The sequence below is a fragment of the Nuphar pumila genome, chromosome 6 (genome assembly GCF_984573655.1).
Source record: "Nuphar pumila chromosome 6, dmNupPumi1.hap1.1, whole genome shotgun sequence".
In the NCBI taxonomy this organism is placed as follows: domain Eukaryota; kingdom Viridiplantae; phylum Streptophyta; class Magnoliopsida; order Nymphaeales; family Nymphaeaceae; genus Nuphar; species Nuphar pumila.
The window spans coordinates 96,396,615-96,419,677 of NC_143254.1; the positions used below are offsets into that span (position 1 = coordinate 96,396,615).

The 23,063-nt window shown below is 38.7% G+C and overlaps 1 protein-coding gene across 1 annotated transcript; it reads left to right on the forward strand.

Moving 5' to 3' along the window:
* Positions 1-413: 413 nt before the first annotated feature.
* On the forward strand, positions 414-22,808 carry LOC149835302 (PTI1-like tyrosine-protein kinase At3g15890). Its single transcript, XM_090008367.1, has 4 exons — positions 414-614; positions 1,002-1,149; positions 21,399-21,661; positions 21,762-22,808. The coding sequence occupies exons 1-4, from the start codon at positions 571-573 to the stop codon at positions 22,399-22,401; spliced, it is 1,095 nt and encodes a 364-aa protein (XP_089864493.1). The 5' UTR covers positions 414-570; the 3' UTR covers positions 22,402-22,808.
* The last annotated feature ends 255 nt before the right edge of the window (positions 22,809-23,063 follow it).

The window sequence follows — 23,063 nt, forward strand, 5'->3', positions numbered from 1 at the left end:
AACCCTTAGGCCAAGTTTTTCATGTCAAATGGGTGCCTCTTGCTTTCATACCTAGTGCTTTTATTAAGACTCATTTATTCTCAAGGTAAAAAAAAAGTTTTATTTTCAATTATCTGTTGACTGTACAAACCTATTGTGGGATCCATTTAACGTGGTAGTTTCTTTAAGATGGAGGGCCACTTGAATATGCAGTAAATTCTCCATTAAATGTGAACATCTCATGTGAGAAATGAAAAATGCAAGTGTGTGTGTTGAAAACGAACCACCGAACCAAAATTTTCACGTTTAGAATTTCACTGCAGTTGACTCACTCACTGCCACACCAAGCAATCAAAGCAAGAAAAAAAACAAGGTAAATAATGAATAAACCAAACACCGTTTCAAAGAAAGCCGAAAGTGAGAAAAGCAAGGAAGAAGACGACGTTGTTGCCGTCTTCACTTCATAAACTCTTGTGGGACTTCCACGATAGAGCGTCGTCGTACACTCTCTTCACCTGTAATGTTGTCAGAAAACGGCCGTCGAGACCCCTGAGGAAACTCCAAAATCACACCTCTCCAAGTGAGAAAAAAATGGCATTTTGCCTCAAGTTTTGCAGAGGGAAGTCTTCTTCGCGGTAAGTTTCTTCTTTTTCTCTCTCTCTCTCTCTGGCCTCGTTTCTTTTTCTTTCATTTTCGGGGGTTTGTTTATTGGCCGTGATTTAGTGATGATGATTGTTGATCTTTGGAAGACTCTATTTTGCTTGGTTCTTGGTTTTGGTTGGCGTGATTGCTGGGACCAGATCTCTCTCTCTCTCTCTCTCTCTCTCTCTCTCTCTCTCTCTGTGTGTGTGTGTGTGTGTGTGTGTGTGTGGTGGTTGAATGGTGTTTGGGAAAAAGATTTGGTTTTGCATTTGGGGTCTGACGGGAAAAGGAAAAAAATTGCTTGGTTTTGTGCTTTTTCAAGGGGCGGAGGGTTTTGTGGTGTTGTTTAGTGAAGTGGGGTGTGGTTGAAACTGTGGCAGGAAGGGTGGGGAGAAGAAGAACACGACGTGGAGGATCTTTTCGTTGAAGGAGTTGCACGCCGCCACCAACAACTTCAATTACGATAACAAGCTCGGGGAAGGCGGGTTCGGGAGCGTCTATTGGGGCCAGTTGTGGGATGGATCACAGGCAAGATCTCTCTTTCTCTCTCCCCCCATTATGGGTATTCCCTGTTACCGGATTTTTTTTTTTTGGTTTCCCCTAATTTCTCTTACTGGTGCTTCATTAATGTAGATGGTGCATACAAATGTTGATATCCCCATTACCTCTTCCCTTTTTTTCTTTCCAGTTTTGTTGGTTTTAGTTAATTAATCGTTGCATTTATTTTTGGGATGTTTCACCATCGTTCATGATAGAGAAGCCTAGTTCAAACTCCTTGTTTTTTTTCTTTCTTAATCCGAGGTACCCAGATTGCTGTTACATACATTTGTATCGCTTCTTACTGTCCCCCTTCAAGTCTTTGTTGGGTGTGGCATGCTTACGCTCGCTTGTTTGCAAATGTATAATTTGGGTGATCTTGATTGCGTTCAGTAGGGTTGGGCGTCAGACATGGTTGTGATTCCAGTGTCAATTCCTAGCAAATGGACCATGCGAAACACATCTGCAGTGCTATATTTGCAAATATATATATATATATATATATATAGATAGATAGAGAGAGAGAGAGAGAGAGAGAGAGAGAGAGAGAGAGTCCCGGAAAGAAGGTGGTAACTGCAAATTCCTCCCAGCAATCCTAGAAAACCGGTGGTTTCCCTGTCATAAAAAAGATGATAAACACATCTATGGAATCATATTAAGCAAAAAATTCATGCAGGTGGACTTTTTGAAATAGTTTCTCATGCCAAGTCCGTGCTCAAATTAGGGAGGATGGACTTTTTAAAGCATGTCTTGTTATTGCAACATGTGGAGGTCAACAAAATCTAATCTTTCTTATAGCTAATTGGAAACCAATTAGGAACTGGGATCATGATCCATTGATCTGATAAACATGGTTACTGTAGGTGGTGTCCTAGCAAGGGTATTCATCACCTGGTGGAGGTCTTTAGATCTCGTGGTATCCATGATGGTTCTTAATCTTTTTTGCTCTGACACTTATTCTATTTGATCAATTGTGCCTCTGAAGTTTTCTTAAATATAAATATCTTTTAGAAATTCTGACTAGCAACATTCTTCCACAATCCCAGTTACTTCCTGTGGCAAGATTATGTTCTTGTTTTCTGCATATCATGTTGCAAGATTCTTCCTCAATACCAGTTATTTTGTTTAGCAAGATTATGTTCCTGATTCTGCATATCATGTTGCTCATAATGATGCCAGTCTGGTATATTTTTCATTGGATACTCCTCTTTTTCTATCAAAATTCTGTTCCTTAAGGAAGTTCGTGTAAAAGTATCTCCAACAAGATACTAAGATCAAGACCTTAATATTCTTGATAATAAACTTGGCACACATGCACAATAAGAACACTTTCGAACACTTTGTGCCCAAAAGCACAACTCACAAAATCTCACAAATGCACAACAACATAAAAAATATTGGAATCACTTTATTGAGCACTTGGGCTTTGACTCAAAGCCATGAGAATACAAGAGGGGGAATCCCCTATTTATAAGAAAGTAAAGGAGCCACATAGGAGGCTCCCAAGAGAGTCGTTGGGAGCCCCCAATGACTCTTTGGGGAGCCTCCCTATGTGGCACGAAATACAAAAAAAGAAAAAAGGAAAAAATAAAATAAAAAGAAAGGTTACAAGCATATTCCAAAATGGAATATGCGTAAAACAGGAATTTACAGAAATACCCTTTTTGGGTGGATAAGAAATATATATATATATATATATATATATATATATATATATATATATATATATATATATATATATATATATGAGATTATAAATATCAATACATAATTTAACACCCCTCCTCAAACTTAGGGCATGATGACCGAAAGTTTGCCAAGGAGAAAGTTGAATCTTGGTGCACATAAGGCTTTGGTGAAAAAATCTGTCAACTGATATTCTGAAGTAACATAAGGTAGATCAATGACTCCTTGCAAGTAGGCTTCACGAACATAGTGACAGTCCATTTCAATGTGCTTAGTCTGCTCGTGGAAAGTATGATTTTTGGCAATGTAAATTGCACTCTTGTTATCACAGCACAATTTAGTATGTCCTTCAATAGTGATCCTCATGTCTTTAAGCAGTTGATGAATCCATACAATTTTCATGGTAGTAGTTGTCATGATACGATATTCAACTTCAGTCGAAGATAGAAAAACTTTTCGTTGTTTCTTACATCTCCACGAGATTAGTGAATCACCTAAGAACACACAAAAACCAGTGGTGGAGTGACGGTTATTTGGGTCACCTCCCCTATCAGAGTCAGTATAAACAATTAATTTTAACTCAGAAGAGGATGACAGAAAAACTCCCTTATTTAGAGTACCCTTTAGGTATCTTACGACTCGTAAGACGACACTCATGTGAACATAAGTAGGTGCATGCTGAAACTGACTTGCCGTATGAACTGCATGTGAGATATCTGGTCTGGTAATACTCAGGTACATCAACGATCCTACAAGCTGTCTTTAGGAGGTAGGATCGGAGAGAGGAACACCATCATCAATTTTCATTTTAGCTCCTACTATAGCAGGAGTTTCACAAACCTTATCAAAATGTTGTGACAAGCTGAGCATGATTGATATCTATGCTCCAGCTTGAGGGGGAGTGTTGAATATAGGTGGTTTTAAGTTAAGTCATTTTATATTAGAGTTTTTTTTTAAATTCTGTTTTTATATTGGGCTTAGATGTAATTATTCCTTTTTGCCTCTCTCTATTTAATAATAGAGAGAAGCCCTAAGAAAAGTTAACGAGTTCTTTTTCTGCAGCCGTCCCTCTCTCTCTCTTTCCCTTTTTCTCCTTTCTCTCTCTCTCTCTCTCTTTCTCTTCCTCTCTCCTCCTAGGGTTCGGTGCATCTCTGCTATTCTTGAATAGCTTGCATCTGATATTATTGACAGGTCAGTAGCAAGAGGTTTTGTAAACATATCTGCAACTTGGTCTTCCGACTTTAGATATTTGGTAGTGATATGACCAACTTGAACCATATCTCTTACATAGTGGCAATCAACCTCAATGTGCTTTGTTCTCTCATGAAATACAGGATTGTTCGCTATATATGTTGCAGCTTTGTTATCGCACATCATGGTCATAGGAGAGGAAACCTTCACCTGAAGATCATGAAGAACAGTACGAACCCACATCAATTCAGCAGCTGTTTGGGCCATAGCCCGATATTCTGATTCTGCACTCGACCTAGAGACCACATTTTGTTTCTTACTTCTCCAAGAAATCAAGTTGTCTCCCAGAAACACACAGAATCCTGTGGTAGATTTTCTATCCACTACAGATCCTACATAGTCGGCATTAAAATAGACCACTATCTCCAGAGTTCCACCTTTCCTGAACAATAACCCCTTTCCAGGAGAAGATTTTAGATATCTGAGAATCATAATAGCTGCATTCCAATATACCTCAGTTGGTTTGTCCATAAACTGGCTAACTTTGCTTACTGCTAAAGCAATATCCGGCCTGGTCACAGTTACATACAGTAGTTTCCCTACTAGGGAGCGATAGCTTTTGCTATCAACCGGTTTTGACCCTTCTTCAAACAACTGAACTTTATGGTCCATGGGAATATTTGTTGGTTTAGCTCCCAACATTCTCGTTTCCTTTAATAAGTCAAGAACATACTTCCGTTGAGACAAAACCATCCCTTCACGGCTCCTGGCAACTTCTATACCCAGAAAATACCTGAGTGAACCAAGGTCTTTTGTAACAAAGTGTTTTTGAAGATGAGCCTTTGTGGCTTCAATAGCTTTCACATCATCTCCTGTAAGAATGATGTCATCCACATATACCACCATAACAACTATGCCAGAGCTAGTTGTCTTTATAAATAGTGTATGATCTGTTGCTGACCTATTAAAGCCAAAGCGTGACATCACTTCAAACAGCTTTTGAAACCATGCACGAGGACTTTGTTTCAAGCCATAAATCGCCTTTCTCAATCTACACACCTTCTGACACTCCCCCTCAACCTCGAATCCTGGAGGTTGTTGCATGTAAACGGTCTCAGATAGATCCCCATATAGAAATGCATTTTTCACATCTAATTGGTATAAGCTCCAACCATGCTGAACAACTACTGAGAGAACAAGACGAATGGTACCCATCCGTGCAACAGGAGAAAAGGTTTCAAAGAAATCAATACCATATGTCTGAGTATACCCTTTTGCTACTAATCTAGCCTTGTACCTTTCAATAGAGCCATCAGATTTGTACTTGATGGTATATACCCATTTACATCCAACAATGTCAGCATCTGCTGGGGGATCAACTAGATCCCATGTATGCTGAGATACTAAAACATCCATTTCTTCCTGCATAGCCAGCTTCCAGCGATGATCAAGCTCTGCCTGTTGATAGTGCAGAGGAATAGTTTCAGCAGATAAGGCTGAAATAAAAGACTTTATCTGATTTCCAATTCTGGCATCGGAGACAAAATGAGATATGGGATATAAGGTACATTGTCGTGTCCCCTTTCGTAGAGCAATAGGCCTGTTATCATCATCATGATCACTATTGTCAGTAGTACTTACCTCAGGGGAAGAAGAAGATGAAGGCGCTTGAGGAGGTGGAGCTCTACGCACATATACCAATGGAGGATTATGAAATCTGGAAGAGGATGAAGTTTGGTTCGGTAATGAGGGCACGGATTCCAAAGGAAAAGGGGGTATAGGTAATGAAAAAGACTCAGCTGGATCATCCTACAACGGGGAACTGGTACTAGAGTAATATGGAGTGGATTCCAAGAAAGATACATTCGCACTGACATATTCTCGGCGAGAAATAGGATCATAACATCGATATCCCTTTTGGTTTTTTGGATAACCTATAAATATGCATTTTGTAGCTTGAGCAGCTAATTTATCACGGTCAAGGCCAAATTTGTGTACAAAACAAACACATCCAAATATTTTGGGCGAGAAGGAGAAGAGTGGGGTATTGGGTTTTAGGATATGTAATGGAATTAGATCACCCACAGAAGACGAAGGCATGCGGTTGATCAGATAACAAGCAGTGGTAATCGCATCACCCCAGTATAACGCAGGAACATTGGATTGAATCATAATGGTCCTGACAACATCAAGCAGGTGCCGATGTTTTTGCTCAGCCACCCCATTTTGTTGAGATGAATAGGCACAGGAAGTTTGGGGTTGGATGCCATGATCTTGGTAAAATTGTATAGATTTTTTTATTTAAACTCGAGAGCATTATCAGTGTGCGAACAATCTTGACAATAGATTCAAACTGAGTTTTTATTTCAAGAATTAAGGATTTGATAATACTTGAAACTTCAGATCGTTCCTTTATTAAAAACACCCATGACAACTTAGAGAAATCATCAACAATAACAAGATAGTAACGACACTGAGTCCTAGTAGGAATCTTACTAGGACCCCATACATCTGCATGAAGAAGTTCAAAAACTTTATTACTAGACTGACTCTGACTTGAAGGGAACGAACTTCGATGATGCTTTCCCAATTGACATGCTTCACACTGAAATGATGTGGTGGAAGAAATTTGAGGAAAGACCGAACGAAACTTTGACAATGAAGGATGACCAAGACGACAATGCCACTGAACTGGACTGAATGAGTGTTCCATTGCAGCATGAACATTACCCATTGGATGATGTAGGTAGTAAACTCCATTTTCTTCATAGCCTCCACCAATCTTCTTCCCCGTCAGCAAATCCTGAAAATGACAACCCATCGGATCAAATATTACTCTACAGTTTTGTTCTCTTATAAGGCAACTAACAGAGAGTGAACTTTGATGAAAGTTTGGAGCATGAAGAACATTTTTCAACTGTAATGAGGAGGATATAGAAATATTTCCCTGACCAACAACCGGGGAGGAACTCCCATCGGCTAATGAGACTCCTCGATGAGCATTAATATCCTTTATATCTGAAAAAACACTTGAATTCCCACATAAATGTCTGGATGCACCAGAGTCAATAATCCACTTACTGTCAGTCGGATGAAGATGATTTCTGGTTGAATAGGCAACACCAGCTACAAGAGGGGTGAAACTCAAAGGACGAAGAGCTATCAGCTCATCATATTCAGCACGACTGAGAGTGATACTACTGTCACTTGCGGAGATATTTTCCTGTATCTTTGTTGCCTCGTGAGTAGTAACATTTGCTTTAGGAGCATATGACTTTGATGAAGAGGAGGTTGGCCGGCCATGCTTATCCCAGCAACGATCTTCTAAATGTTCAGATTTTCCACAGAATGTACATTGAAGCTTTCCTCTGCCTCCAATACCTCGTCCACGACCTCGTCTTCTGATATTCTGAAGATTTCCACGCCCATAACCAGATGAGACAACTAGAGCAGATGACTGAGTCACAAGCTGAGATTATGGAAGAGAAACTGCAAGTCTACTCAGACGATTGTATGCATCAGCAAGAGTAGGAACATCTGATCCAGTCAACATTTGGACTTTTGCAACAGAGAATTCTGAAGATAAGCCTGTAAGAAACCGAGCAACCATAGTTTGTTCTTGATGATCCTTCTGCTTCGAACAACAGAGAGGCCTGTGAGCATTGAGCCTTTCAAACGCAGCTTTTACTGATACATAGTATTGGGCCAAGGTTTGATCCCCCTGCTGTGAATTATATATCTCATGTTCGACTTGCAGGATACGACTCACATTAGTCTCTTGTGAATACGTATCACGAAGATTGTCCCACATCTGTTTGGTTGTATTATAGTAAATTAAACCATCTGCAATATGGGTTTCGACACTATTCATGATCCATGACATAACAATGTCATTATCTTCATCCCAAGTAACGTATTTTCCCACCTTTTCATTGGGTTCATCTTCCAACAAAATATGTTTTCTACGATGTCCAGACACCGACAACATAAACGTTCTGGACCACCTGGCATAATTAGTTTCATTCAACCTTACAGAAGAGTCGTACGAGAAGGGATTGGCAAAAGCCTTATACTCTCCAATATGCTCAATTTTGGAATCACATTTCGAAGTTTCACCCATACTGAATATTTAATTCTATTTCAGCCAAAACAAATCAACTCTACCCACTTGAATAGCAGGTTTTATAAACCCAGCAGCCACAACAGGTATACAATCTTGCCAGGCTTCACGCAGCACATACGATAGCGTATGTGACGATCACTCATCAGCCAGAACCGACGACCAGCATCTATACTCAACACAGAATCCCTCGACAATAATAAAAAATTTCACATAAGCATGATATTTTCCAACACAGCAGATATTTTCCAACACAGCAAAGAAACAATCTTGCTGTTTCCACGACAGAACTTCTGAAAAAATAAATTTCAAGACAGCATGTCTGATACCAAAACTAATATGCGTCTTTCACAACAAAGAAAAACATCATGACAGCATGAAAATATACCCAGCAGGAATCACGGTATCACGAGATGCTGAAATCACGACAGCAGTTGTTGAACCCATATTGGCTTATGCTGGAAATCACGACAGCTAAAAACAGGATGCTAAAAAAAATCACAACAGGGACACGATAAACAAATCACAGCAGCAGCAGATCTCTATCCCAAATAGCGTAAACAAATCCCAGCCGCAACACATCTCGATCACACATAGCCACACGGAAAGACATCTGTTATCAGCTTCCACACCCAGAAATCACGGCAGATGGAACTCAAGAGAAAGGGGTTACGGCTGCCGAACACACACTCCCACGATGCTCCTTAGATCTGATAACAGATCTGCCATCAGATCTCACTAAAAAAAAACAATTAATACACACATGGTTCCAATATAGTTTTTGTTGGTGTAGATCGATTGCAGAGGAGATCATGGTCTATCACGTTCCTGAGATCGTTGGCTCTGATACCATGTTCAAGAATAGCAGAGATGCACCGAACCCTAGGAGGAGAGAGGAAGAGGAAGAGAAAGAGAGAGAGAGAGAGAGAGAGAGAGAGAGAGAGAGAGAGAGAGAGAGAGAGAGGGACGGCTGCAGAAAAAGAACTCGTTAACTTTTCTTAGGGCTTCTCTCTATTATTAAATAGAGAGAGGCAAAAAGGAATAATTACATCTAAGTCCAATATAAAAACAAAATTTAAAAAAAAACTCTAATATAAAAGGACTTAACTTAAAACCACCTATATTCAACACAAGCTTAGTTTGAGACAAAAAATACCCTCTATGAGAGTATGCTACTTCAATACCCAAAAAATAAGTTAGAAATCTCAAGTCAGACATTTCAAACCTATCCTTTAAAATTGATTTTATGCTTTTAACCCCTTTAGAATCGCTTCCGGTTATAAGCATGTCATCCACATATAGAAGTAAAATAACAATCTCTGCATTGGATTTTCTAACAAATAAAGCAGTATCAGTAAAACAAGATGAAAAACCATTTTCTATCATTACGGAATTAAACCTATCATACCAAGCATTGGAGGCTTGTTTCAGACCATAAAGTGCTTTACGAAGGCGAAACACCTTTCCTTTAGCAGACTCCATTCTAGGAGGAGCATCCATATATAATTCTTCATTTAGATCTCCATTTAGAAATGCATTCTTAATATCCATTTGATAGATATTCCATTTGTTGATTGAGACAACAATTATAAGACATCGGACAGTGACCATTCGAGCTACCGGGGCAAAGGTCTCTTCATAATCAATCCCATATTTTTGACTATATCCTTTTGCCATCAAACGGGCCTTGTATCTCTCGAGGGTCCCATCACTCTTAGTCTTAACCTTAAATAGCCATTTACACCCTATTGCTTTCTTACCTTTAGGAAGGTCTTGAAATACCCATGTCTTGGCTCTTCTCAGAGCTTCGAGTTCATTATCCATTGCGGATACCCATTCAGGACATTTTCGTGCTTCCTTGAAGTTTCTAGGTTCTATGTAAGAATGAATGCCGCTTAAACATGCTCTATGTTTATGTGAAAAAGACTCATATGAGATTAACCTGGAAGGGGTTTTTCTATGTCTTTCGGTCCTACGAAGGTTTTCCTCACTTTGAGGAGCAGTCCTATCATCATATCTTTCAAGGGCACTTCTGAAAGTATTTTTATCTCTATTAGTATAGGTTATGGGATCTCTATGCAGTTCCTCATTGACATGTTGATGAAATGAAGAGGACACAGGACTGGTTTCATTATCACTTGAGTCATTCTGATTTGACTCATCATTCATCACCTTCAGTTAAAAGATCAAATAGAAAAAAATAGTCTACATTCTTGTCATTAGATTCAAGTTTTTCAAAACCACTGAGATTTTCCAAAAAACTTACATTTCTGGAATCATATAGTTTATCATTTTTAATATCATAACACTGAAAACCCTTTTGAGTTTCAGAATAACCAAGAAAGGCACAAGGAATGGCCTTGGGGAAGAGTTTATCATTTTTGTCAGTAAGGACAAAACATTTACATCCAAAAACCTGTAACCTGTTATAATCAGGTTTTTTTTCATACAATCGTTCAAATGGGAAAACCTTGTTCAAATTTTTTGATGAGAGTCTATTTATGAGATAGACTGATGTAAGGGTTGCCTTAGCCCAGAGTCTTTTCAGAATATTCTGAGAGATGAGCAAAGTTCTAGTTGTTTCAATGATATGTCTATGTTTTCGTTCAGCCAACCCATTTTGTTGTGAGGTTTTTGGACAAGATTTTTGATGGAGAATATCATAACTATCAAGATAACTTTTGAATTCATTTGAAAGATATTCGCCACCGGAGTCGGTTCTAAGAATTTTTAAATTTCCATTGAATTGATTTAAAATTATCATATGAAATGTTTTAAAAATTGAAAAAACTTCATGTTTATGTTTAAGAAAATATATCCAACAAAATCTAGTGAAATCATCCACAAAAATAACATAGTATATGAAACCTCCTTTAGTTATCACAGGAGCCGGACCCCATACATCGGAGTGAATAATTTCAAAAGATTTTGTTGTAAACATGGATCTTTGAGTAAACGGTAGACTTTTCATTTTCCCAAGAATACATTCATTACATACAAAATTCTCATTACAAAGATGCTTAATAAAAGGCAAATAAGAGATTTTAACAATGTTGGGATGCCTCAGTCTCTTATGTCATACATGAATATCTTTGTTTTGAGCAACATTACAAAACTGGTTCTTGAGGATTTGGAGAAAATCAACATAGTAGAGGTCTTCTCTTCTAGAACCTTCTCCAATCAACTTCCCGGACTGGCGATTCTGTATCCAACATTTATTAGAAGAGAATTTTATATCGCAACCATAGTCCGAGAGTTGAGAACTTGAGAGACCAAAAGTAGGTTTAAGTTAAGTTTTGATATAAGACAAAGTTTTGGAATAAAGAAGTCTTATTTTTCAAAATTGACTATTCCTTTAATTTCAAGAGGTGTTCCATCCACCGTTGAGACTAAAGATGGAAGAGAATTTTTAGAAAAATCGGAAAGCGAACAAGCACTTGGAGTCATGTGAAAAGATGCACCGGAATCTAGGAGCCAAGATGTCTTACCGAGAGATGAGGAGGATGTCATAGCGGCTCCAGAAATGCCTCCCTTGAGAAGAGGTTGTAGAGCATCCACAATTTGTTGAAGGGAAAGAGGCACATTTGATGAAGATGGCCGTTCCTCTGGTTGGGATGCCATAGCCGCAGCAGGGATTTTCTTCCATTTGGGGCAAATGGGTTTGATATGCCCAGGTTCTTTACAAAAATGGCAAGTTAATTTGCTATAGTCTCTTTTGCCATATAGATCATTTCCTCCTTGTCCTTGATTTTTGAAATGAGGAGGTTTGTAAGTCTTCATATTGTTCCCGGGTCTTGACACGACATTAACCCCTTCACAATCATCTTGAGAAGAAGATGTAACAAGGATGCTAGGATTATTCTTACTAATCCCCATACGGGTCTCCTCACTACTAAGCTTAGTGATTACATCTTCAATAGAGGGAGTTGTGAAGGCGGATAGAAGAGATGACTGAATTTGTTCAAATTTGGGTCTAAGTCCATTTAGAAATTTGAAGAATCGATCTTTCTCTTGTTGTTTTTGTCTTAACTCAATTGCTTCTCCGCTCCATTTTTGTTCGAGTATAGCAAGCTCATCCCAAATAGACGATAGTTCGACAAAATATTCCCGAATAGACAAATCGTTTTGTTGAAGGGTCAAAGCCTTCTTTTGGAGGTAATACTTGTGTGATAAGTCTCTTGAAGTATACATTTTTTCAAGGTACAACCAAGCTTCGGAGGCCTTTTTGAACTTAATGATGTTGGCGTTGATCTTGGTTTCTACGGACGAAAAAATCTAAGACAAGATCTTGAAGTTCTTCATCTCCCACTCATCATGCCTTTTTGAATATTCTTCTAGAGCTTTTTGTCTATCTTCCCCCTCAAGAATCTTAATATTCCATTTTTCAATGATTGTAAGTTTGGGTTCGGGTTCCGGTATTGAACCTTGAACGTACCCCCAAAGGCCCTTTCCTTTGATATGGGCTTCCATATTGCCGGCCCAAACATGATAGTTTGAACCACTAAGTTTAAAACCAAGGGAGAAGTGAGAGTCTTTTTCACCCATTAGAGAGGGTAGAAGATAAAAAATAACACGTACCTCAAAAGATTTTCAAGTCTTTCTTGATAAAAGAGGCTTATAAAATATTGCTCGAAGAAGATGATCCACTTCAAACTCCAATAGCTTGAAGGCACGTTTTTCGAGGCATTTAAAAATGAAGAGATGCACGATTCCCCTTCTTCAATGAGGCTCTGATACCATGTAAAAGTATCTCCAACAAGGTACTAAGATCAAGACCTTAATATTCTTGATAATAAACTTGGCACACATGCACAATAAGAACACTTTAGAACACTTGTGCACAAAAGCACAACTCACAAAATCTCACAAATGCACAACGGCATAAAAAAATATTGGAATCACATTATTGAGCACTTGGGCTTTGACTCAAAGCCATGAGAATACAAGAGGGGGAATCCCCTATTTATAAGAAAGCAAAGGAGCCACATAGGGGGCTCCCAAGAGAGTCGTTGGGAGCCCCCAACGGTCACATAGGTGACCGTTGGGGGCTCCCCAACGACTCTTTGGGGAGCCTCCCTATGTGGCACAAAATACAAAAAAACAAAAAAGAAAAAAGGAAAAATTAAAAGGAAAAAACAAAATAAAAAGAAAGGTTACAAGCATATTCCAAAATGGAATATGCGTAAAACAGGAATTTACAAAAATACTCTTTTCGGGTGGATAAGAAAATATATATATATATATGAGATTACAAATATCGATACATAATTTAACAGTTCACTGCTTAAAATTTATTCTCTTATTCAAGGCAATGTGAAAATGAAATCACATTCTGTGATATACACCAATTCAAAAAAGGTTGAGAAGGCATTTTATTTAAGATGAGGTTATATTCCTGAGAAATTACAATGTTCTAGAATAAATGTGTAAAAAATGGACTTATGGATGCTCTAGTTTCCAACCATGCACAAATCCTTAAACCATGTACATATTCTCTTTGGATTCTTAGTTCTTAGCCTCTAAGTACCTTAATCTTCTTGTGGCCTTGTTAAAAGGTAAAGTTGCATGTACTGACAATCTGATTGGTTTTTTCTCCTGTATTTTGTCATTCATCATGTATAGAATTTCTTCAAATTGAACTCTAAACTAGTGTCATTGAAGCTCTTTCTTATCATGAATGGAGAGAAGCTATGAATGATAAATTTCAAATGAACTTGCAAATATAATTCATGTGATAATATTGGAAATTTTTTCCTTATGGTAATTTTAAAAGTTGTTTTTCTTAGAAAAATCTCTACTCTTTTTCAAGAAAAAAAATGAATTAGAAAGTAGAAATTTTGATTTAGAAATGAATTTTCTGGAAAAATGTCATGATCAACTGATTCATTGGATTAGAAAAACCTACCAAATAATACCTTCACTATGTTCAATTTAGGTGAAATGACTGCTCAAGTTGTATACTTGAGCATGTTATTATCATTGGAAATGATTCTTAGTTAACTGAAAAATTGGACAATCTATGAAGACATTGTGATATCAAGGATCTTGGACAATTGTGCTATCTTTGTGGAACTAATGTACCCAATCTGGGGAATCTTTTACCAGAAATGTGCATTGGATCTATTCAATGAGGCTGGGGTATTTTTAGCATAACTTATTCCGGTAGGAACCTTGATATTCACTGGGTACGTTGGGGGAGCAATGGAACAATTACATATTACATAAGATATCTTATGCTTGTATATACCACCATGGATAGGTGAATTACTAGGACTGTGCGCTAAAAGTCTGTGAATATGCTTTGAGTTTTGGGGCCCCATGATCTATCAAGGATGTTCTGTTCCCTTTTTTGCCTCTCTTTGCTTGCTGGTCTATCAGTAAGAAAGTGCCTATTTATTTGATGCCTCAGTTCACCAATTCCCTTGTCTATTTATTGTACTGTTTGCCATACATAAGATCCTTATAGGTAAAATGCGAAGGATGGTGATATTATGTGAGGATAATCTCCAGTTGTCTTGTCCATTTGTTGTACCATCTGCCATGCATAAGATCCTTAAAATGGGAAGGATGGTGATATCATGTGAGGATAATCTCCAATTGTCATTGTCTTTGTCTTTTTTGCCTATGGAGCTAATGATATCCCATCACTTGATGTACCTTTTTGTTTCCTTAACCACTTGATGTACCTTAAAAGTTAAAATCCTTAATTATTAACTGTATGTTTTTCTTCATTTTTAAAGGACATAGGGTTCAATATTTTTCTGTAGTAACTTTAGGGCAAATGTCATAAATGGATTTCTCTAGTAACTTTAGAACAATTAAAGTATTGTCTTTTTCTATGAGTTTCAAATGCATCATAATGAGGTGAGAATGTTGATATCCTGAAAGACGGTTTTCAGTGGATTAGACACATTGAGATAGGTTTGTTGCATGCGACTATATATTTATGGCAGTGTTATGAAAAGCGTTGAGGCGTAGCGAGGCGCTCCACCAAAATCTGAGGCGAGGAGTAAGCCTCGAGGCGTAAAGCGTAAGCCTTAAAAAAATTGAAAACTTAAAAAAAACTATAAAAATATCTAAAATTATAAATAAAAAATAATGCTTTATTGATGAAGCAACAACCAACAAAAAATAAAAAATCTCAAATAAATATTGACAGAATATAAGATTAACATGTAAAAGTAACATTAATGCAACAAGATGATCTACGTAAGTATCTAAGAAATAAGATATGAGCATTCATTCAATAAAAAATTAGCAACGAAATGCATATTAGCATTAACAACATCATGTCATAATTAGAAAATGCATGTTAGCATTAACAACCAAACATTAATATATTTGTCCAAAACTCTTCAAAATGAGACTAAAGCACAGATAGACGCTAACATATAAGAATATTCAATAAAAAAACTTAATATCAAACAATTAAAAAATTGGGTAAATTTATTATTCAAATGTAGTGTGTTAACTTTTTGCCACTAGCATTCACTAAAAGTAGCTTGTCAACATAAGGGCCAGAATTCATCTATTAATATGAAATAATAGATAAAGGTTGATTCAAGCTGCAAAGAGCTTCTTGTTCACTTTTTTCTAATGAAATCTTGTTGAATCTATAAACTGTCATATAGGTACAGCTATGGGTATGAATGCAGGTGTGTGCACATAGGGTACAACATCAGAATTTACAAAAGTATGGGGTATAGGGGTACGACACAGCTATGTGTGTATGTGCGCATGTGTGTATTTTTTTGTTTGAGAAAAAATAGGTATACATGCATGTGTGTTTGTGTGTATCAAGCACCATACAATAATGAATAACAACAACCCTTTATGCACCTTAAAATGGTTCAAAATAGGTAATGGATTGGGTTTGATTGGTCAAATCCAAAACTGGTCTGACCCATGCCCATTGAAGTACTAGTATCTGATGAGTTGTAGAGCCTGATTCAGAGTTTTTTTCCTTGCAGTAAGGGGGGCCGGGGGCTCCCCCCTGGTGCGGGTCCCCTAGAAGAATTTGTTTTCTTGGGCTTATGTTTGAGACCCGGTGTCTTATAGATAAGACCCGATTTGTTTAGGTTTAGGGTTGTTGCCCTTGCCTTGTGTTGAGACACGCTATAAGGGCATTTTGGGTTTACGTGTTATTATATATTGTGTGAGGGCTATTTTTTGTAATTTGGTGCTCTTGTTTAATCTCTATTTAAGAAGAGATTAAACTCTAATAAAGTGAAGCATCTCTCTCTCTCTCTCTCTCTCTCTCTCTCTCTCTCTCTCTCTCTCTCTCTCGCACGCGCGCGCGCGCTCATTCTTCCACTGCCCAGGTATATTTCTCTACATGGTATCAAAGCCAACGCTCCTGGAAACTTGACCTCTCGATCTTCTTCAATCCCTGCGTGAAGGAAATCGTTCAACTGTGGATCGGGAGATCACTTGCAGAAGGATCGGGTAAGGTACGTATGAATCTGAAGATCGCGTGAAGGGAGATCACAAGCTGACGATCGGGTAAGGCTTAGTTGATTGGTTTCTTTTTGGTAAAGATCTGATAACAGATCTGTAGTCTGACCAACGTCATGACTCAGATCTGTAATCAGATCTACAAATCGTTGCAAAGCCCACTCAGATCTACAATGGATGTTTAGTCAACCCGATCTGGTGAGTGTGGATATGCACACTACGCTGATGTCGTGGAGTGGGAGACAGGGATTAACTTTGCTCGTGTTTGATAAGGATGGAATGACAACAAGAAGCAGTTTTTTTTTTCTGCGTAAAGTCTATCACAGATCTAAAGGTAGAGTCTGCAGTTTTTTTTGTGGTACAGATTTGATAAACCAAACACATCTTTATAACAGATCTGAAAGTAGTCTCTCACTGCTGTGGTTGAGAGTTGAATCTACCAGTGTCAGCTGGAAGTGTCGCAGTTTCAGGTATGAACCAAACACATCTTTATCACGTTGGATGTGTGGTATTGATATACATTCTATAGCAATCCTTTGTTGAGGTGGAAGGTTTTGGTCAAGTTCCTTTAAAATTATACTTGAAGTGTGGATCTAAACAGGCAGCAATTGTGTATCTCAGATTTCATTAGTAAAATCCAATCGAGATATAGTCGGTTTCATAGTTGGTTGTTGGTGTGCGCGTGTGACTGTACCTGTTCGTTTTTAACCCATTACTTTTCCTTATGGTTCTACTGGTTAAATCAGATGCAGATTACTCCAATGATTATGTAACTCTTAACCGGGCTGAATATAACAAGCTTCTTGCTTTATGCTCATCATCTTCGAAGTCTTCTGTTGCTAAGGTTGCGTGCTTGGCAGGTGATGGCCTATCTGGCCAAGGTGGTAGGTGGATCATTGATTCTGGAGCATCCAGACACTTGTGCGGAAATTCGAGTAACTTTTTAAGTTTAAATCCTGTGACTGATAAAAAATGGGTAGTTCTTGCTGATGGGAGCTCTTCCCCAATTGTAGGGCAGGGAAACATATCTATTTCCCCTACCCTTCAATTGTCGCATGTTTTTCATGCTCCTTTGTTTCCACAGAATTTATTATCCGTCAGTCGAATGACAACAGAGTTGAATTGTAGGATGATTTTTTATCCTATGGGGTGCACAGTTCAGGACTTGCTAACGGCAAAAAGGATTGGTAGTGGCTATGAGGAAGGTGGTCTGTATTATTTACATCAACCAGAGGTTTCGGCCTATTCTGTTGTTTCATCATCCTCAAGTCCTCTATTATGGCATCATCGCCTGGGTCACCTTCCAGTGACAAAACTTCGTTGTGTCATTCCTTATATACCTCCTTCAGTTTCCTTTCAGTGTAAAACATGTCAATTGGGAAAACATTGTCGAAGTTCTTTTCCCTCCAGTCAAAGTCCGTCCAGTCAAGGATTATTTGGTCTTCTTCATGTCGATGTGTGGGGTCCGAGTAGGATTCCGAGTAGAACTCAGTGTTGTTATTATCTAGTTATTGTTGATGACTTCTCAAGGTTATCGTGGGTGTTCCTGTTAAAAGATCGGTCTCAAGGTCCTGTCGTTCTTAAATATTTAATTGCTGAGATAAAAACTCAATTTGATGTGTGTGGTAAAATTGTTCGCACTGATAATGCTCTTGAGTTCAAATCTAAAGACTTGCTTCAATTCTATTCTGCTAATGGGATTCAACCTCAATTTACATGTCCCCATACCTCCCAGCAAAATGGTGTGGCTGGGAGGAAACATAGACAAATCCTCAATGTTGCTCGATGTCTAATGATTCAATCTAATATGCCTGCCTCGTACTGGGGCGATGCGGTTTTGACTTCCGGCTTTCTTATAAATCGCATGCCTTCAAGTTTTGTAGAAGACCAGATCTCAATTCAAATTCTTCATCCGGAGGCTCCTCTCTTTCCTATCCCCCTAAAGTTTTTGGGTGTGTGTGTTTTGTGCATAAGCTGGGTCCTGGTCGAGATAAACTTGTTGCACAGTCTATTAAATGTGTTTTCCTTGGGTATCCTAAAAACCAAAAAGGATATCGTTGCTATGACCCTATATCTCATAAAGAGTATGTCAGTGCAGACGTTACCTTCTTTGAGTCTATTCCATATTTTTCGAGTACTACTCTAAGATTACAGGAGAGCCTTGTGTGATTCCCTTCCTCTGCCAATTCCTCCTTTTCCGTTAGAGTCGCTTCCTCCTCAGTCCTTGGCTCCATCGTATGGGATATCTCGCTATCGAAACCCTCCCATAGTATACTCTCACAGGGTACCACCTACCTCCATGCCTCTGTTATCTTCTTCTCCTGAGGTAAGTATTTTTTAGCATACTACAGTTTCTGCTCCTGATGATGATCTTCCCATTGCTTTGCGCAAGGGAAAGAGACAGTGCACTCTCCACCCCATCTCGCAATTTGTTTCAGAAGTTAACCTTAGGGCATCTATGAAGAATTTTATTTCAGCTCTGTCTGCCTCCTCTGTTTCGCTTCATCACAGTCAAACTCTACTCGACTCCAAATGGATGCAGGCTATGCGTGATAAGATGGATGCCCTATGGTCTCGAGGCACTTGGGACTTGGTTGATCCTCCCACTGATGCAGATATTGTAGGCACTATGTGGATAGTATCAACTTTAGATCCTTGGTGGGTAAGTTGTTATATGTGACTGTTACTAGACCTGACATTTCATTAGCCGTGAGTAAAATCAGTCAGTTCATGGACAAACCTACTAAAGTTCACTGGGATGCAGCTATGATGGTTCTCAGGTACTTAAAGTCATCTCCTGGTAAAAGTCTGTTGTTTAAACGAAATCCCTCCTTGGACGTTGTTGCTTACACTGACACAGATTATGCGGGGTCTGTTGAAGATAGGAAGTCAACATCTGGATTTTGTGTGTTTGTGGGAAGAAATCTTGTGTCCTGGAGGAGTAAGAAACAAACTGTTGTAGCTAGGTCAAGTGCTGAATCTGAATACCAAGCGATGGCCCAGACCGCAACTGAGATTATGTGGGTAAAATCAGTTTTGACTGAGCTTCAGGTAAAAGTATCCCTACCTATGTTGATGATGTGTGACAATAGGGTTGCTACATATATTGCCAACAACCCAGTGTTTCATGAAAGGACTAAACATATTGAAGTTGACTGTCACTATGTTCGCGACTTGGTTCAGGCTGGGTATATCTGCATCGATCATGTATCTTTTGAAGATCAAATAGCTGATGTCTTTACCAAGGCTCTGGCGAGGTCGAGTTTCTCTCACTGTTGTGACAAGCTAAGCATGATTGATATCTATGCTCCAGCTTGAGGGGGAGTGTTGAGACATGCTATAAGGGCATTTTGGGTTTACGTATTATTATATATTGTGTGAGGGCTATTTTTTGTAATTTGGTGCTCTTGTTTAATCTCTATTTAAGTAGAGATTAAACCCTAATAAAGTGAATCGTCTCTCTCTCTCTCTCTCTCTCTCTCTCGTGCGAGCTCGCTCATTCTTCCACTGCCCAGGTATATTTCTCTACACCTTGTATAAATTATTTCTTTTCTTTCTCTCTTGTATCTATCGAGAAAGAGCAATAAAGTTTTTCCTCTGGGCGGTCGTAGTTTTTTACTCCCTCTCGGATTTGAGGGGAGGTTTTTCCATGTAAATCTGTGTGTTCTTGTTGTGTTTTGTTTTCTTCGGTTGTTTCTTGCTTGCAGTTTTTGTAACAATACCAGGTATACTTGAGTTGACACAGGTCAATATTTTCATGAAGTAGCCATATTACATAGCTCATGACAAGCCAAACCAAGTCGAGGCAAAAATTTACCTTTCTTCTTCTTCTTTTTAGGCTGACATAGGCGAGAGGTGCAAGAGACCTAGACGAGCAAGTGCGTGAGAGACGAGTGACTAAGTGAGAGACGAGCAACCGAGTGAGTGAGAGATAAGTAGAGATGTGGGAGACGAGCGAGAAGTTGGAGAGAGTGAGTGAGAGACCAAGACGAGAGGCGTATGAGACGTACGCCGCATTTGCGCCTTTATGTTGAGCTTCAAGGCACAAAGGCCCTCGCCTTGAGGCGAGGCGCATTTTTAATAACACTGATTTATGGTGTCAAGTTGACTGCATGTTGTTCCTCATGTTGATTCACCATGCGGGAGAAGACAATGTGTTCTCTATTTATTGGCTAATCGGGATCATCCCAATACCATACTTCATCTTCATTAGGATAGAAACCGAATATGTGATGTCTTTATTACTATGCACATTAAAAACTCTAAACTCAAGGCAATGAAGTATGAATATCATATTTAAGTGCAAATTCTTGAACAACATTGAAGTCATTTTGATTATTGGATATTAAATAATAAATCTTAGTTGAAATGAATGGTGAAAAAAAATGCAAGTAAATAAAAAAACCGATTAGTTTTATAAAAGTAGATGATGTTAGGGACAGAGTTTTGAGTGCTTTTTACACTGGTTTGACTATGTTCATGAAGAGTCATGGCGTGTCCATGTCCAGTTTCATGGCGTGTCAACATGGGATGCATGCAAAATGAAGTACCTGTGTGATATTGCTTTTATATCAATAGTGTAAGGAATACCTTTCTAATTCATGCAGCAACTGAGTCACCTAAGTCCATGGAGGCTTGATCTTTGTTCCTTGGCTCCTCTGCTGATGCAGCAGCTCACATTTGGGCCGAACTGGGTCAAGTCACTCAATTTCTGGGATGAGTGCCAGGTTTTCATGAGTTTTATTTTGTTGTTGAAGTGGCCCTTGTAAGAGCAACTTTTCCTTGGCAGATTGCTATTAAAAGGTTGAAGGTCTGGAGCACCAAAGCTGAAATGGAATTTTCTGTTGAGGTCGAGGTCCTGGGTAGAGTCAGGCATAAAAATCTACTGAGTTTAAGAGGCTACTGTGCCGAAGGACAGGAGCGTCTTATTGTGTATGAGTACATGCCAAATTTGAGCTTACTTTCCCATCTTCATGGACAGCACTCATCAGAGTGCCTTCTTGATTGGGATAAGCGGATGAAGATTGCAATTGGATCTGCAGAGGGGATTGCGTAAGTCATCTTACATGTGTTTTTCTTTTCTTTCTCATATATGCACTATGAGGCCATGAGAGTGATTGCTGACCAAATTTCCATAAATGTTGTTGAACAGCTACCTTCACCACCGTACACCCCATATCATTCACAGAGACATCAAAGCAAGCAATGTGCTTTTAAATTCAGACTTCGAAGCTCAGGTAGCTGATTTTGGGTTTGCAAAACTAATCCCAGATGGTGCTAGTCATGTTACAACTAGAGTAAAAGGCACACTTGGTTACCTTGCTCCCGAGTATGCCATGTTTGGGAAGGCATCAGAGAGCTGTGATGTTTACAGCTTTGGAGTTCTGCTGCTTGAGCTTGCTAGTGGTAAGAAACCGATAGAGAAGATCAGTGTTACTGTAAAACGCTCAATTGTAGAGTGGGCCTTGCCTTTGGTTTGCGAGAGGAGGTTTGATGAAGTGGCTGACCCAAAGTTGAATCAGAAATACAATGCAGAAGAGCTTAAAAGATTGGTGCTTGTTGCATTAGTATGTGCACGCAGCAAGCCAGAGAAGAGACCCACAATGTTTGAGGTTGTAGATTTGCTGAAAGGTGAGCAGAAAGAAAAGCTGTCGAATTTGGAAAATGATGACTTGTTTAAGCCAGATAAGTCTGGATTTTTAGTTGCAGAAGAGAGCACGGACTTCATATCTGATGAAAGCCATGCAAAGAACACAAAGAAAGAAGCTGTGGTTTCCAGAGTGGATTCTTGATACCGGCACTAAATCCTCTTATTTTACAGTATCTGTTAAAAGTAGTGATTGCCTATTGTTTCAAATGTTGCTGAAACTGCGTTCAAATATTCAGTAGGGTCTGTTGGTTAAGGTGCAGATACCAAGTTTCAGGTGCTCGGTCTTGTGAAGAGGGAAGCAGGGAAATAAAACTCTACCGAGTTAAATTTAGTTGGTGTGAAGTTGTACATTTTCTTGTATTATGTGTGGTATATTAAATTTTGTGTGAATTGCCCTGACAGGTCAGTGGTTGTTTTCTTGTAATTTTACGGGGTACTGAACATGTTTGCAGTAAATAATAGAAACAGGGGCATCATTCTACACAACAATCTGATGCCAAACAAGGATTTGAAGTAAATGAGTTGATATGTGTGCTTTGTTTGCTTGTTTATACATTCTCTGAAGAAAAATGATCACATACCCATCATGGCATAAACTTAAACCTGCTTGCGCCCATTTGGAGCTTTCATTCTGAACCATCTGTGCGATCTGTTTGACTAATAAGAATACTCCGTTTTTCTCTTTCATATCATATCCTTTTATATACTAGTCGAATTGTAAAACTTCATAAAAATGGCTGTATCCCTGTATTCACAACCAATTCCATACTCCGTAGGTTGTTGGCAGCGACCCCTTTTTGCTCA

Coding starts and splice junctions, on each gene's coding strand:
- LOC149835302 (XM_090008367.1), top strand. CDS start 571: ATGGCATTTTGCCTCAAGTTTTGCAGAGGGAAGTCTTCTTCGCG. Junction 615..1,001: donor AGAGGGAAGTCTTCTTCGCG/GTAAGTTTCTTC, acceptor AAACTGTGGCAG/GAAGGGTGGGGAGAAGAAGA. Junction 21,662..21,761: donor GGATCTGCAGAGGGGATTGC/GTAAGTCATCTT, acceptor GTTGTTGAACAG/CTACCTTCACCACCGTACAC.